This window comes from Pongo pygmaeus, chromosome 9 (assembly GCF_028885625.2).
Source record: "Pongo pygmaeus isolate AG05252 chromosome 9, NHGRI_mPonPyg2-v2.0_pri, whole genome shotgun sequence".
Taxonomy (NCBI): domain Eukaryota; kingdom Metazoa; phylum Chordata; class Mammalia; order Primates; family Hominidae; genus Pongo; species Pongo pygmaeus.
Window position 1 is genome coordinate 40,332,335 of NC_072382.2, and position 12,485 is coordinate 40,344,819.

Here is a 12,485-nt window from a genome sequence, read left to right on the forward strand (position 1 = left end):
TGGTTTTTGTCTTTGATTCTGTTTATATGCTGGATTACATTTATTGATTTGCGTATATTGAACCAGCCTTGCATCCCAGGGATGAAGCCCACTTGATCATGGTGGATAAGCTTTTTGATGTGCTGCTGGATTCTGTTTACCAGTATTTTATTGAGGATTTTTGCATCAATGTTCATCAAGGATATTGGTCTAAAATTCTCTTTTTTTGTTGTGTCTCTGCCAGGCTTTGGTATCAGGATGATGCTGGCCTCATAAAATGAGTTAGGGAGGATTCCCTCTTTTTCTATTGATTGGAATAGTTTCAGAAGGAATGGTACCAGCTCCTCCTTGTACCTCTGGTAGAATTCGGCTGTGAATCCATCTGGACCTGGACTTTTTTTGGTTGGTAAGCTATTGATTATTGCCACAATTTCAGCTCCTGTTATTGGTCTATTCAGAGATTCAACTTCTTCCTGGTTTAGTCTTGGGAGGGTGTATGTGTTGAGGAATTTATCCATTTCTTCTAGATTTTCTAGTTTATTTGCATAGAGGTGTTTGTAATATTCTCTGATGGTAGTTTGTATTTCTGTGGGATCGGTGGTGATATCCCCTTTATCATTTTTTATTGCATCTATTTGATTCTTCTCTCTTTTTTTCTTTATTAATCTTGCTAGCGGTCTATCAATTTTGTTGATCCTTTCAAAAAACCAGCTCCTGGATTCATTTATTTTTTGAAGGGTTTTTTGTGTCTCTATTTCCTTCAGTTCTGCTCTGATTTTAGTTATTTCTTCCCTTCTGCTAGCTTTTGAATGTGTTTGCTCTTGCTTTTCTAGTTCTTTTAATTGTGATGTTAGGGTGTCAATTTTGGATCTTTCCTGCTTTCTCTTGTGGGCCTTTAGTGCTATAAATTTCCCTCTACACACTGCTTTGAATGCATCCCAGAGATTCTGGTATGTTGTGTCTTGGTTCTCGTTGGTTTCAAAGAACATCTTTATTTCTGCCTTCATTTCGTTATGTACCCAGTAGTCATTCAGGAGGAGGTTGTTCAGTTTCCACGTAGTTGAGCGGTTTTGAGTGAGATTCTTAATCCTGAGTTCTAGCTTGATTGCACTGTGATCTGAGAGACAGTTTGTTACAATTTCTGTTCTTTTACATTTATTGAGGAGAGCTTTACTTCCAAGTATATGGTCAATTTTGGAATAGGTGTGGTGTGGTGCTGAAAAAAATGTATATTCTGTTGATTTGGGGTGGAGAGTTCTGTAGATGTCTATTAGGTCCGCTTGGTGCAGAGCTGAGTTCAATTCCTGGGTATCCTTGTTGACTTTCTGTCTCGTTGATCTGTCTAATGTTGATAGTGGGGTGTTAAAGTCTCCCATTATTAATGTGTGGGAGTCTAAGTCTCTTTGTAGGTCACTCAGGACTTGCTTTATGAATCTGGGTGCTCCTGTATTGGGTGCATATATATTTAGGATAGTTAGCTCTTCTTGTTGAATTAATCCCTTTACCATTATGTAATGGCCTTCTTTGTCTCTTTTGATCTTTGTTGGTTTAAAGTCTGTTTTATCAGAGACTAGGATTGCAACCCCTGCCTTTTTTTGTTTTCCATTTGCTTGGTAGATCTTCCTCCATCCTTTTATTTTGAGCCTATGTGTGTCTCTGCACGTGAGATGGGTTTCCTGAATACAGCACACTGATGGGTCTTGAGTCTTTATCCAGTTTGCCAGTCTGTGTCTTTTAATTGGAGCATTTAGTCCATTTACATTTAAAGTTAATATTGTTATGTGTGAATTTGATCCTGTCATTATGATGTTAGCTGGATATTTTGCTCGTTAGTTGATGCAGTCTCTTCCTAGTCTCGATGTTCTTTACATTTCGGTATGATTTTGCAGTGGCTGGTACCGGTTGTGCCTTTCCATGTTTAGCGCTTCCTTCAGGAGCTCTTTTAGGGCAGGCCTGGTGGTGACAAAATCTCTCAGCATTTGCTTGTCTGTAAAGTATTTTATTTCTCCTTCACTTATGAAGCTTAGTTTGGCAGGATATGAAATTCTGGGTTGAAAATTCTTTTCTTTAAGAATGTTGAATATTGGCCCCCACTCTCTTCTGGCTTGTAGGGTTTCTGCCGAGAGATCCGCTGTTAGTCTGATGGGCTTCCCTTTGATGGTAACCCGACCTTTCTCTCTGGCTGCCCTTAACATTTTTTCCTTCATTTCAACTTTGGTGAATCTGACAATTATGTGTCTTGGAGTTGCTCTTCTCGAGGAGTATCTTTGTGGCGTTCTCTGTATTTCCTGAATCTGAATATTGGCCTGCCTTGCTAGATTGGGGAAGTTCTCCTGGATAATATCCTGCAGAGTGTTTTCCAACTTGGTTCCATTCTCCCCGTCACTTTCAGGTACACCAATCAGACGTAGATTTGGTCTTTTCACATAGTCCCACATTTCTTGGAGGCTTTGCTCGTTTCTTTTTATTCTTTTTTCTCTAAACTTCCCTTCTCGCTTCATTTCATTCATTTCATCTTCCAGGGCTGATACCCTTTCTTCCATTTGATCGCATCGGCTCCTGAGGCTTCTGCATTCTTTATGTAGTTCTTGAGCCTTGGTTTTCAGCTCCATCAGCTCCTTTAAGCACTTCTCTGTATTGATTATTCTAGTTATACATTCTTCTAAATTTTTTTCAAAGTTTTCAACTTCTTTGCCTTTGGTTTGAATATCCTCCCGTAGCTCAGAGTAATTTGATCGTCTGAAGCCTTCTTCTCTCAGCTCGTCAAAGTCATTCTCCGTCCAGCTTTGTTCCGTTACTGGTGAGGAACTGCGTTCCTTTGGAGGAGGAGAGGTACTCTGGTTTTTAGAGTTTCCAGTTTTTCTGCTCTGTTTTTTCCCCATCTTTGTGGTTTTATCTACTTTTGGTCTTTGATGATGGTGATGTACAGATGGGTTTTTGGTGTGGATGTCCTTTCTGTTTGTTTTCCTTCTAACAGACAGAACCCTCAGCTGCAGGTCTGTTGGAGTACCTGGCCGGCCGTGTGAGGTGTCAGTCTGCCCCTGCTGGGGGGTGCCTCCCAGTTAGGCTGCTCGGGGGTCAGGGGTCAGGGACCCACTTGAGGAGGCAGTCAGCCCGTTCTCAGATCTCCAGCTGCGTGCTGGGAGAACCACTGCTCTCCTCACAGCTGTCAGACAGGGACATTTAAGTCTGCAGAGGTTACTGCTGTCTTTTTGTTTGTCTGTGCCCTGCCCCCAGAGTTGGAGCCTACAGAGGCAGGCAGCCCTCCTTGAGCTGTGGTGGGCTCCACCCAGTTCAAGCTTCCAGGCTGCTTTGTTTACCTAAGCGAGCATGGGCAATGGCGGGCGCCCCTCCCCCAGCCTCGCTGCCGACTTGCTGTTTGATCTCAGACTGCTGTGCTAGCAATCAGCCAGACTCCGTGGGTGTAGGACCCTCTGAGCCAGGTGCGGGCTATACTTTCCTGGGGCACCGTTTCCTAAGCCCATCGGAAAAGCACAGTATTCGGGTGGGAGTGGCCCGATTTTCCAGGTGCCGTCTGTCACCCCTGGAAGGGGAACTCCCTGACCCCTTGCGCTTCCCGAGTGAGGCAATGCCTCGCCCCTGCTTCGGCTGGCGCACGGTGCACTCACCCACTGACCTGCGCCCACTGTCTGGCACTCCCTAGTGAGATGAACACGGTACCTCAGATGGAAATGCAAAAATCCCCCGTCTTCTGCGTCGCTCGCGCTGGGAGCTGTAGACCGGAGCTGTTCCTATTCGGCCATCTTGGCTCCTCCCCCCGAGACCACTCCGCCTTCTTAGTTTTCAAAGGTTAGTTTGACTTGTAGAGTTACAAGCAGGATAGTTAATTAATAATATAAAATATAGTTGACAAATATTTTTTAAAATGACACTCTACCCTTCCCACCAAGTCTTTCTTTCTCTCCCTTTCTCTGTGTCATGCACACAAACATACTCACAGATGAGCTTATGTAAATAATAATTCCCTGGCCTCTCCAGTTTATTTAGTTGTCCAACTCATTAAAAAAAGGAATTTTCAGGGTTTGAGTTTTGGCATTTTAGAGAAGATTGTCTGAATTTTTCAATATTATCTTACCAGAATTATAGTGTGAAAAGACCATGCATTGCTACAGTCCAGCATAAAAAACAGTAGTGACATCTTACAAGAGTGTTGTTCGTTTTCTTTTATTAATATAATGCATGTATTACTACTAAAAATAGAATCTGCAACAAAAAGTAGAAATTGCCTTACTTTATGTTACGAATTTGTGGGAGAGAATTTCCACTACTCTTTTCTGATGGACCATCAAGAGTGCAAAACTGGTTCATTTGAGTGAGGAGCATATAATTATTTTGTTTTATTATAACGCCAGGGATTGGGGATGAGGTACTGGTAGTGGTTTCACAGAACAGAGGCTGAGAGAGAATTTCTACTGTAGCGCGCGGAGGATGCCAGATCAATGGGAGGATGTAGCAGGTGTGGTGGTTGGAAGGGAAGAGGAAAAATGTTAGTAAGTCAAGTGAAAAGGGCATGAAAGGCCAAAAAGCAGCCAAAAAGACATGAAGACTTGGCACAGGTTGTCTGTAGTCAGAATAAAGGTCCAGGAGATATAAAAGCGAGAGATCATGCAGCAAACAAAAGGTTAAGCAGGAAGAGAAAGAAGCAGTCCTGAACAAACAAGTGAGAAAGGGACTGATTTAGGGGATGGCCGGGAATGGGGAAGAATGGCATGTTATATAAATGGCATGTGTCTGAGTTGGATTAGCTTGAGGATGGGGAGGAAGGGCTGCATGGCATTGCATAATCTTAATTAAATTTATATTATTTTGCCACACCTATTCACACAACAGTAGCCTGTGTAAATTTTGAGGAGTGGATTCATTTTGTCTGAAGATAATATTGGTAGATGAGTATTTCCCCATGTTGACCATGCTTTGCATCATCCTGGGGATCACCTTCCAGTTATCCACCATCTTTGAACTGCTGTTGGCATATATTGACTGTCATGTTCCCTTAATTGGAATGCCAAAAGTCCGGGGTTACTTTTCAGTCTGTTCCTTCGCTTTATGGAATTTTTATTGGCCTAGATTACTTAAAGGAAGCCAATTCAAGTATTTACATTTACCCACATACAGTAATTACAAAAGATACTTTTTCATAAAGTAGAAACCCAAGTCTAAACCCAACAAAATGCCTCGTACAGTGCCATGCATGTATTAGTATTCAAGAAAGATACTCTGTTTGATTGACAGAAATTGTACTTTCTTTGGGATTTACTTTGTAGGATACATTCTGAAAAAACATCCTAACTTGGTATAATCATTGAAAATGACAGTGTATGATAGAATGTGGTTTACAATAACTGCTTCCCAATGGATTAAGTCATGTCATAAAATTCATTTCTTCAATAATATCACCTTTCCTAAAAGGGCTCCAGAAAATTATTTTCATTGATTTTCTTTTTTTTTGTTGGGGGAGAAAGGACATGAGATGAAGCATTTTGGCGTTGGTCTGCTCCACGTTTTTTTAGATACTGCTCCACGTTTACATGTATTTGACAAAATTGACAATGAGAGTTTCTTTACCTACTCTTATTCTTTTGTCCCAGGAAAGTATTCATCATTATCAAGGGAGTAAAGTTACTGAGCATTTCACATGGTTGCATAAAAAATATTGTCTAGATGATGATGTGCTGACAGAATAATGACAAGCATCTGAGAAAATACAGATGTGGAAAATGACATGCACTTTTGTCCTGAAAGTTATTGCCATTTTGATTTAGTTGAACATAAGTTTATAATGGTGAAAGATTCTAATAATTATTGCATTCACCTGCTGGCTTATAGTCCTTTACAAAGATTTAGGCATGATTTATTCATTAAACATTTATTCCTTGCCTTCTGTATATGAAGACTACATGAGATGCTGGAATCTACTGTTTTTATGTTCATCCAACCAGCCACTTAACAATTGAGATGACAGCCAAGAACCAAAAATAGCTATTCTCATTCTCATTTTAGACTCATGCATTTAACATTTTTGAAACTAATAACCCTACTTGAATGGAAAAGTGCGAGGTGGGTATTAGTTTCCCAAGGAAGGCATGTCACGTGGCACCATCAGCAAGCTATTATTGTTTTAGGCATCTAACCAAAAGCAGTCATAAGCTTCCTTGAAAAATCTGCATGGAGAGCAAAGTTTACTTTTAATCTGTTCCCACTTTCCTTTCTCTATCCGTATCCTATTGTTTAATCTCTTTTCTCCATTATTTATTGTGTGCATTTATTCATTCCATTCACTCACTCACCAACTAATTATTTTTGAAACAAGAGTAAGATACTTTTCCAGTGGAGAAACAAAGATATGAAAGGGAGGGACATTGTTTAAGGCAGCTACTGAGTCTGTTCTGAAGATGTCATATCCAGGCACAAACAAAGTAGAAAGAATAACGTAAATGCCATTTAGTGCACATCATTGTGAGAGTTCAGATGATGTAAAGCAACCAAGTTCTATCCCAACAGAGACCTGCCTTCTATTGAAGTCCCCCTTCCTTTCACCCAGAGGTTCTCAACCTTGGCTGCACATGAGAATCACCTGCAGAGTTTTGAAGAGTCCTGATACTCAGGCCAAATACCAATACTGTTAAAAAAAAAAAAAAGAAAAAAAGAAAAACAAGCTCTGGAGATGGAATGCAGATGTCAGTATTTTTTAAATCGGCTATTCCAATAAGCAGCTTAGGTTGAAAACCACTGTTCTAAGTATTCTTTCTTCTTTTAAATCTATGTTACCCAGACTTCAGTATCACTTTTTGCACATTACTATGCAGAGAAATGGAAAAAGGGGACAATGTTAGAGAAAATATTTATTTTTCTTATTCTCTGAACATCAGCAAAAACAAAAAAGCAAATAAAACAGAAATAACAAAAACAACAAAACTGTTCTGTCAGTTCTTGAGGTAGAGAATTAAAAATTGTCAAAAAATATGTGGAGAGATCTTGATAACCAGTGGTAGAAGTAAGGGGTAAGCTGGAAAGAAAGGCATTTTCTGGCATGCGCATAATTTGAGAGATTCAGGTAAGAAATGTGATCATCTAAGGAAAGTGAGATGGGGTAGGTCAACTTTTCTGGTTAGGTGGCAAGGTCCATAAAGACATGGAATGGTAGTAGGAGGTCTGATTTGTTTTGACAACAGACCTTTAGTATTTATTCCAATAATTTCACAATATTAGATCAGTGGCCAAATTATGAAGCCCTTTTATAGGACCTGCAAAAACAAAACAAAACACACATAATAAATCAAGCTTAGATTCTGACCCCTAGTGTGGTGGGTTTGGGGGGTAGTTTAGAGAACTCCAACACAGAGCCCCAAATTTGGCCACTCTTATGAAATTGTGAAATGTCTTGGAATAGATACAAAAAGTTTGTTGTCAGCAAATAAAAACTAAGTAAAACGACTTAGAAGAGATTTGTTTCAAAGTGTCCTGTTTAACACCAGTGGCTAAAAGCTCTTCTTTTCCATGTGCTTTCTTTGTATTATTGACAGCAAGGTAGAGCGGAAAGTCCATAGATAGGACAGACTCTGGTTCATTTATTACTATCTGTGGGCACTTGGGTTACAAATTAATTCTCTGGGCTTCAGTTTCCTTATCAGTGAACTGAAGGATAATATTTATTCCAGAAAGTTGTTGTGAGAATTTAATGAACAATACATAATACAGTTAAGGCTCTTAATAATTTTGAGATTTCCCTCCTCTTTCCTTTGTCTGTTGTTGTTGCTGTAATCTCTAGGGCAGCTCAAATTCTTGCAGGTGTAAGGGAGATACAAATTTTATACAACACAAATCCACTAATGGTAAATGTAAGTTTCGGAGTCAGAGTAGGTGCTGTGTTGTCTAAGTCTAAACGTGGCAGAGATGGCAGAGTCTTTCAGTGACTGAGTATTTTTGGTCTCCTGTTTATCTACAGACCAAGTCTTACTCTAGTTTAGGGGTGGCAAACCTAAAGAGTAGCAGGGACCTTGCAGGTCTGGAGAGGGTGGAGGATTTTGGCAAACTGGAGAGTGAGTCTACACTCTCTTCAAGAGCAGCCTCTACTTGTATCCAGCAGATTGTTGGCATGCAAGGATTTAGGCTCTGTTGTTGCTAGATATGATTTTTCAAGAAAAGTCAGGTCCACATGTAATGTAAAATCTCACAGTTTTCAAGTGTTGACAACTAATTCCGTTTTCTTTCAACATCATATGGGCCAAACCAAACATCTGAATACAGCTCGTGTGCTTCCAGTTGTAACCTTTGGAGTTGGAAGGTCCCTTTCACTTTCAATGCTCTCTACTCTATAAGCCCAAGAATAATTGCATTAATCCCACATGAGGGGCTCACTCTAAAGAAATACAGTTATACTCTCATGTCTACATAAGTGTTTCCTGTTGTTAGTGTTTAACTATCCATAATTAATGTTACCTCCCAGGAAATTCTTATGCAAACAGCCTCTTGTTCCAAAGTTAAAATCAATTATATCTCCCTGTTACTTACTAAAGCACATAGGCCTAATTTTATGAATGTTAGTTTTATCTTTTAAACATGTCTGTGACTGATTTTAATTTCTCAGGGCCCAACTTTATTTTCGGCCAACTCTTGGGAGGTAAAAGTTTGATGAACTTTAACATAAAGTTTAATATGTTGTAAAGTCTTGGAGAAACACAGTCTTTCATCACACCTGTTATGGAATAAATTATGTCCCCCCAAATTCATATGTTGAAGCCCTAACCCCCAATGCTTGGAGATGGAGCCTTGGGCCCTAAGCTGATAGGACCGGTGTCCATATTAGAAGAAGAGACAGCAGGAGTGTGCTATGCACAGAAGAAAAGCCATGCGAGGACACAGTGAGAAGGCAGTCATCTGCACGCCAGAAAACATAAGCCTCACCAGAAACCAACCCTGCCAGAACCTTGATCTTAGACTTCCAGTTTCCAGAACTGTAAAAAAAAAAAAAAAAAAAAAAAAATTTCTGCTGTTTAAGTGATCTGATCTGTGATATTTTATTATGGCAGCCCAAGCAGACTATATACACCACCTATAGCTAGCCTGTTGTCTTTGGTGCCTGGTGTCTTTGGGCTTTTGGTCCCTTAAAAAATGATCATTCTCAGCAAAATACTACTTTTAGACTCTTCTTTTTATCTGACTTCCTGCTCAAGACATTATGAAAATTTCTGTATCTTCAATCAAGGCGGTCGTCCTCAGGTGGGAACTATTTCAAACTTTATCCGTGATGGCAGAATACAAACCGTTTGGTGACTCACCCATAAAATGTGAGATAGAGGAAACCCATCCTTTTCCCAAGTTTTGAAACTTCTCCTGGTTTGTCAGATGCTCCAGTGAGTCGTACTATGCCTACTTTCTTGAGGGTGGAGAGCCACTTGTATGCATGTTCATCATATCTTAAAACATCTTCAAAATCCAAAGTGGGTAGCTGGAGCTCTGAGCCCCAGTATTGGCATTCTGTGAATTGATAAAATGAAGAATTCAGATGGGATTACATTCTTTTTACATAAGATGATAACCTCAGAGAAGGGGCTAGTTCATTAAAGTTGATTGTTGATTTATAATGGAGTTTATTAAATGTTATTCATATTAGAAATGCCCAAGTCACTAGGCCTTTCTTCCTTGGCGCCACACCAGTCTGTTATATGCCTCCTGCTTATAACTGTGTCTGGCCCATAGCAGGTATTCAATATGCCCCATTTGTTAAGGGAATATTGTTTAGCTGATGAATGACTCTTGATCTGTATGTTCTTAGGGCTTCTCTGCATGGACACTGCTTAGAAATAACTCTGAGATACTGTATGTGTTAACAGCCAAGTTATATTGCTCAACTCCAAATAGATGATAAAATCAAAATGGTAGATTACAACAGCATATGTCTATTCTTGGGAGCTGGGGGTTGAGGAGAGCTTTGACATGGTAGGTACAGCTCTTCTTTCCTCTTATTTCACCTGTTAAGAAGCAACCTCTGGGATTAAGTGATCCTTTGGGGTCAGCAAGAAAAGATGAAGGTATATTCCTGGAATGCATAGACCTTTTAGTGGGAGCGCCACACAGATAAAGTCAAATGCTTTCCATTAGCTCTCTCATTCTTCATGATTAAATGCTCATAAAAATGCTTAATTGAGAAAACAGAAAGAAAAATGTAAAAAATAATTGGCTTGCAAACCGGGCTCTCCCAAAGGAAGTGGAACACAGAGGAAATGCAAATTTGCCAAGGAAAATAAAACAGATATTACCAACTGAATTCAGGAAAAGCCTGACTCTAGCTAATCCATTTGATTTCTTCCTTCCTTGGTAAGAAAATTGCCCTAGGAAGGTAAGCCTTCCTAAAAAGTGACAGAATGAGAATTTGTGATGTCAATATCATTGTGAGCAATGCTTTACTTTTCTAGCTGGGGAATGTGTCATTTTATAGAAACAAAATAAAGCCCCCTGTTTAAGAATGAAGAATGGTGCCTCTTGTAGTAGATGTGGACTGGAAACCATTGCTTCTTTGATGTCAGCATAGCTGTTTCTGCAGAAATAGGAATTTATGTAGGCGTCAGATAGTGGCTTTAGTAGTAAAAAGATACATGCAGGTGCACAGAGCCACTTCTTGCTCTTCCACCAGCTAGTTGCATAAGGACATTGGCAGAGGTTAGTAGGTGTGTGTATGTATGAAAGCCTAATTAGGCTATAAATGCATATATTGTCAAAGTTTCTGGGTTATTAAGCATAGCAGTTTGCATGATGAGCCAGAATTTCCAGGACCAAAATTGCAAACTGTAAATTAGGCCTCCCTAGAGCTGCATTAATTATTTTTTACTATGCTAATATTCGTTAGTACTGAACACATTCCACAGGCCTCAGTGACTTACTGTATTGTCTCTGAAAGTTGAGCTGATATCCAGCCACTGGTTCTGAATTCCTAATTTTAACTCTTTTCTCTCTGTGAGGAGTAACCAGAACTGAAAGAACTACAGTCTTTCCAGCTCCTTAAGCATTGCTTTTCAAGTGCTTCTGATATTTGAGAAAACCTTAGAATTTAATATTAGCCAAGTCACTTTGGCAAAGAGAAACAGGTCAGCACATGGGCCATGTTTTATTAGACCAGAACAAGTTGGTTAAATCAATAACAGACAACGAGGCATGAAGGTTTCAGGATTATTATACATTTTGGGGGAGAGAGGAAGGATGGTTTGATACAGTTTCTTGGTATTTCTTGGTTATATGAGCTACCTAATCAATAGTCATTTGTTGGTTTATCTTTTCAATAAGGCTAATATTTTATCATGTCACAAGGCGTGGTGATAGGCAGTAGGTTTTGAAGTGTTCACAGTCTTATAGGAGAATTTAACATAGAAGGTGGCAATTAAAACAAAATATAATCATTGCTATAGTTGAGATATGTTCAGGATACCAAGAAGGTATCTGTTGCGGGAAGTCAGGGACCCTGAATGGAGGGACTGGCTGGAGCCATGGCAGAGGAACATAAATTGTAAAGATTTCATGGACATTTATCAGTTCCCAAATAATACTTTTATAATTTCTTATGCCTGTCTTTACTTTAATCTCTTAATCCTGCTATCTTCCTAAGCTAAGGATATACATCACCTCAGGACCACTGTGATAATTGTGTTAACTGTATAAATTGATTGTACAATGAAAGACAACCATAAGGTCTGACTGCCTGAGGGGTCGGGCAAAAAGAGCCATGTTTTTCTTCTTGCAGAGAGCCTATAAATGGATGTGCAAGTAGAGAAGATATCACTAAATTCTTTTCCTAGCAAGCAAGGAATATTAATATTAATACCCTGGGAAAGGAATGCATTCCTGGGGAGAGGTCTATAAACGGCCGCTCTGGGAATGTCTGTTTTATGTGGTTGAGATAAGGACTGAGATATGCCCTGGTCTCCTGCAGTACCCTCAGGCTTACTAGGGTGGGGAAAAAAACTCCGCCCTGGTAAATTTGTGGTCAGACCAGCTCTCTGCTCTCAAACCCTGTTTTCTGCTGTTTAAGATGTTTATCAAGACAATACGTGCACCGCTGAACATAGACCCTTATCAGTAGTTCTGCTTTTGCCCTTTGCCTTGTGATCTTTCTTAAACCCTTACCAGTAGTTCTGCTTTTGCCCTTTGTCCTATTCCCTCAGAAGCATATGATCTTTGTTAGACCCTTACTAGTAGTTTTGCTTTTTGCCCTTTGAAGCATGTGATCTTTGTACCTACTCCCTGTTCTTACACCCCCACCCTTTTTGAAACCCTTAATAAAAACTTGCTGGTCTGAGACTCAGGCCAGCACCACAGTCCTACTGATATGCGATGTCACCCCCAGCGGCCCAGCTGTAAAATTCTTCTCTTTGTACTGTCTCTCTTTATTTCTCAGCCAGCCGACACTTATGGAAAATAGAAAGAACCTACATTGAAATATTGGGGGCAGTTTCCCCTAATAGGTATTAAATTTTCTGATCCCTTGTCTAATG

At 39.8% G+C, this 12,485-nt stretch overlaps 1 protein-coding gene across 3 annotated transcripts in view; it reads right to left on the reverse strand.

Moving 5' to 3' along the window:
* BBOX1 (gamma-butyrobetaine hydroxylase 1) overlaps window positions 1-12,485 on the reverse strand; it is a 95,747-nt gene that overhangs the window by 30,637 nt on the left and 52,625 nt on the right. For all 3 annotated transcript variants that reach the window (XM_054440335.2, XM_054440336.2, XM_063671044.1), the window contains exon 4: window positions 9,279-9,477. In XM_054440335.2, the coding sequence (XP_054296310.2) occupies window positions 9,279-9,477 (199 nt within the window). The remainder of the gene's footprint in view (window positions 1-9,278; window positions 9,478-12,485) is intronic.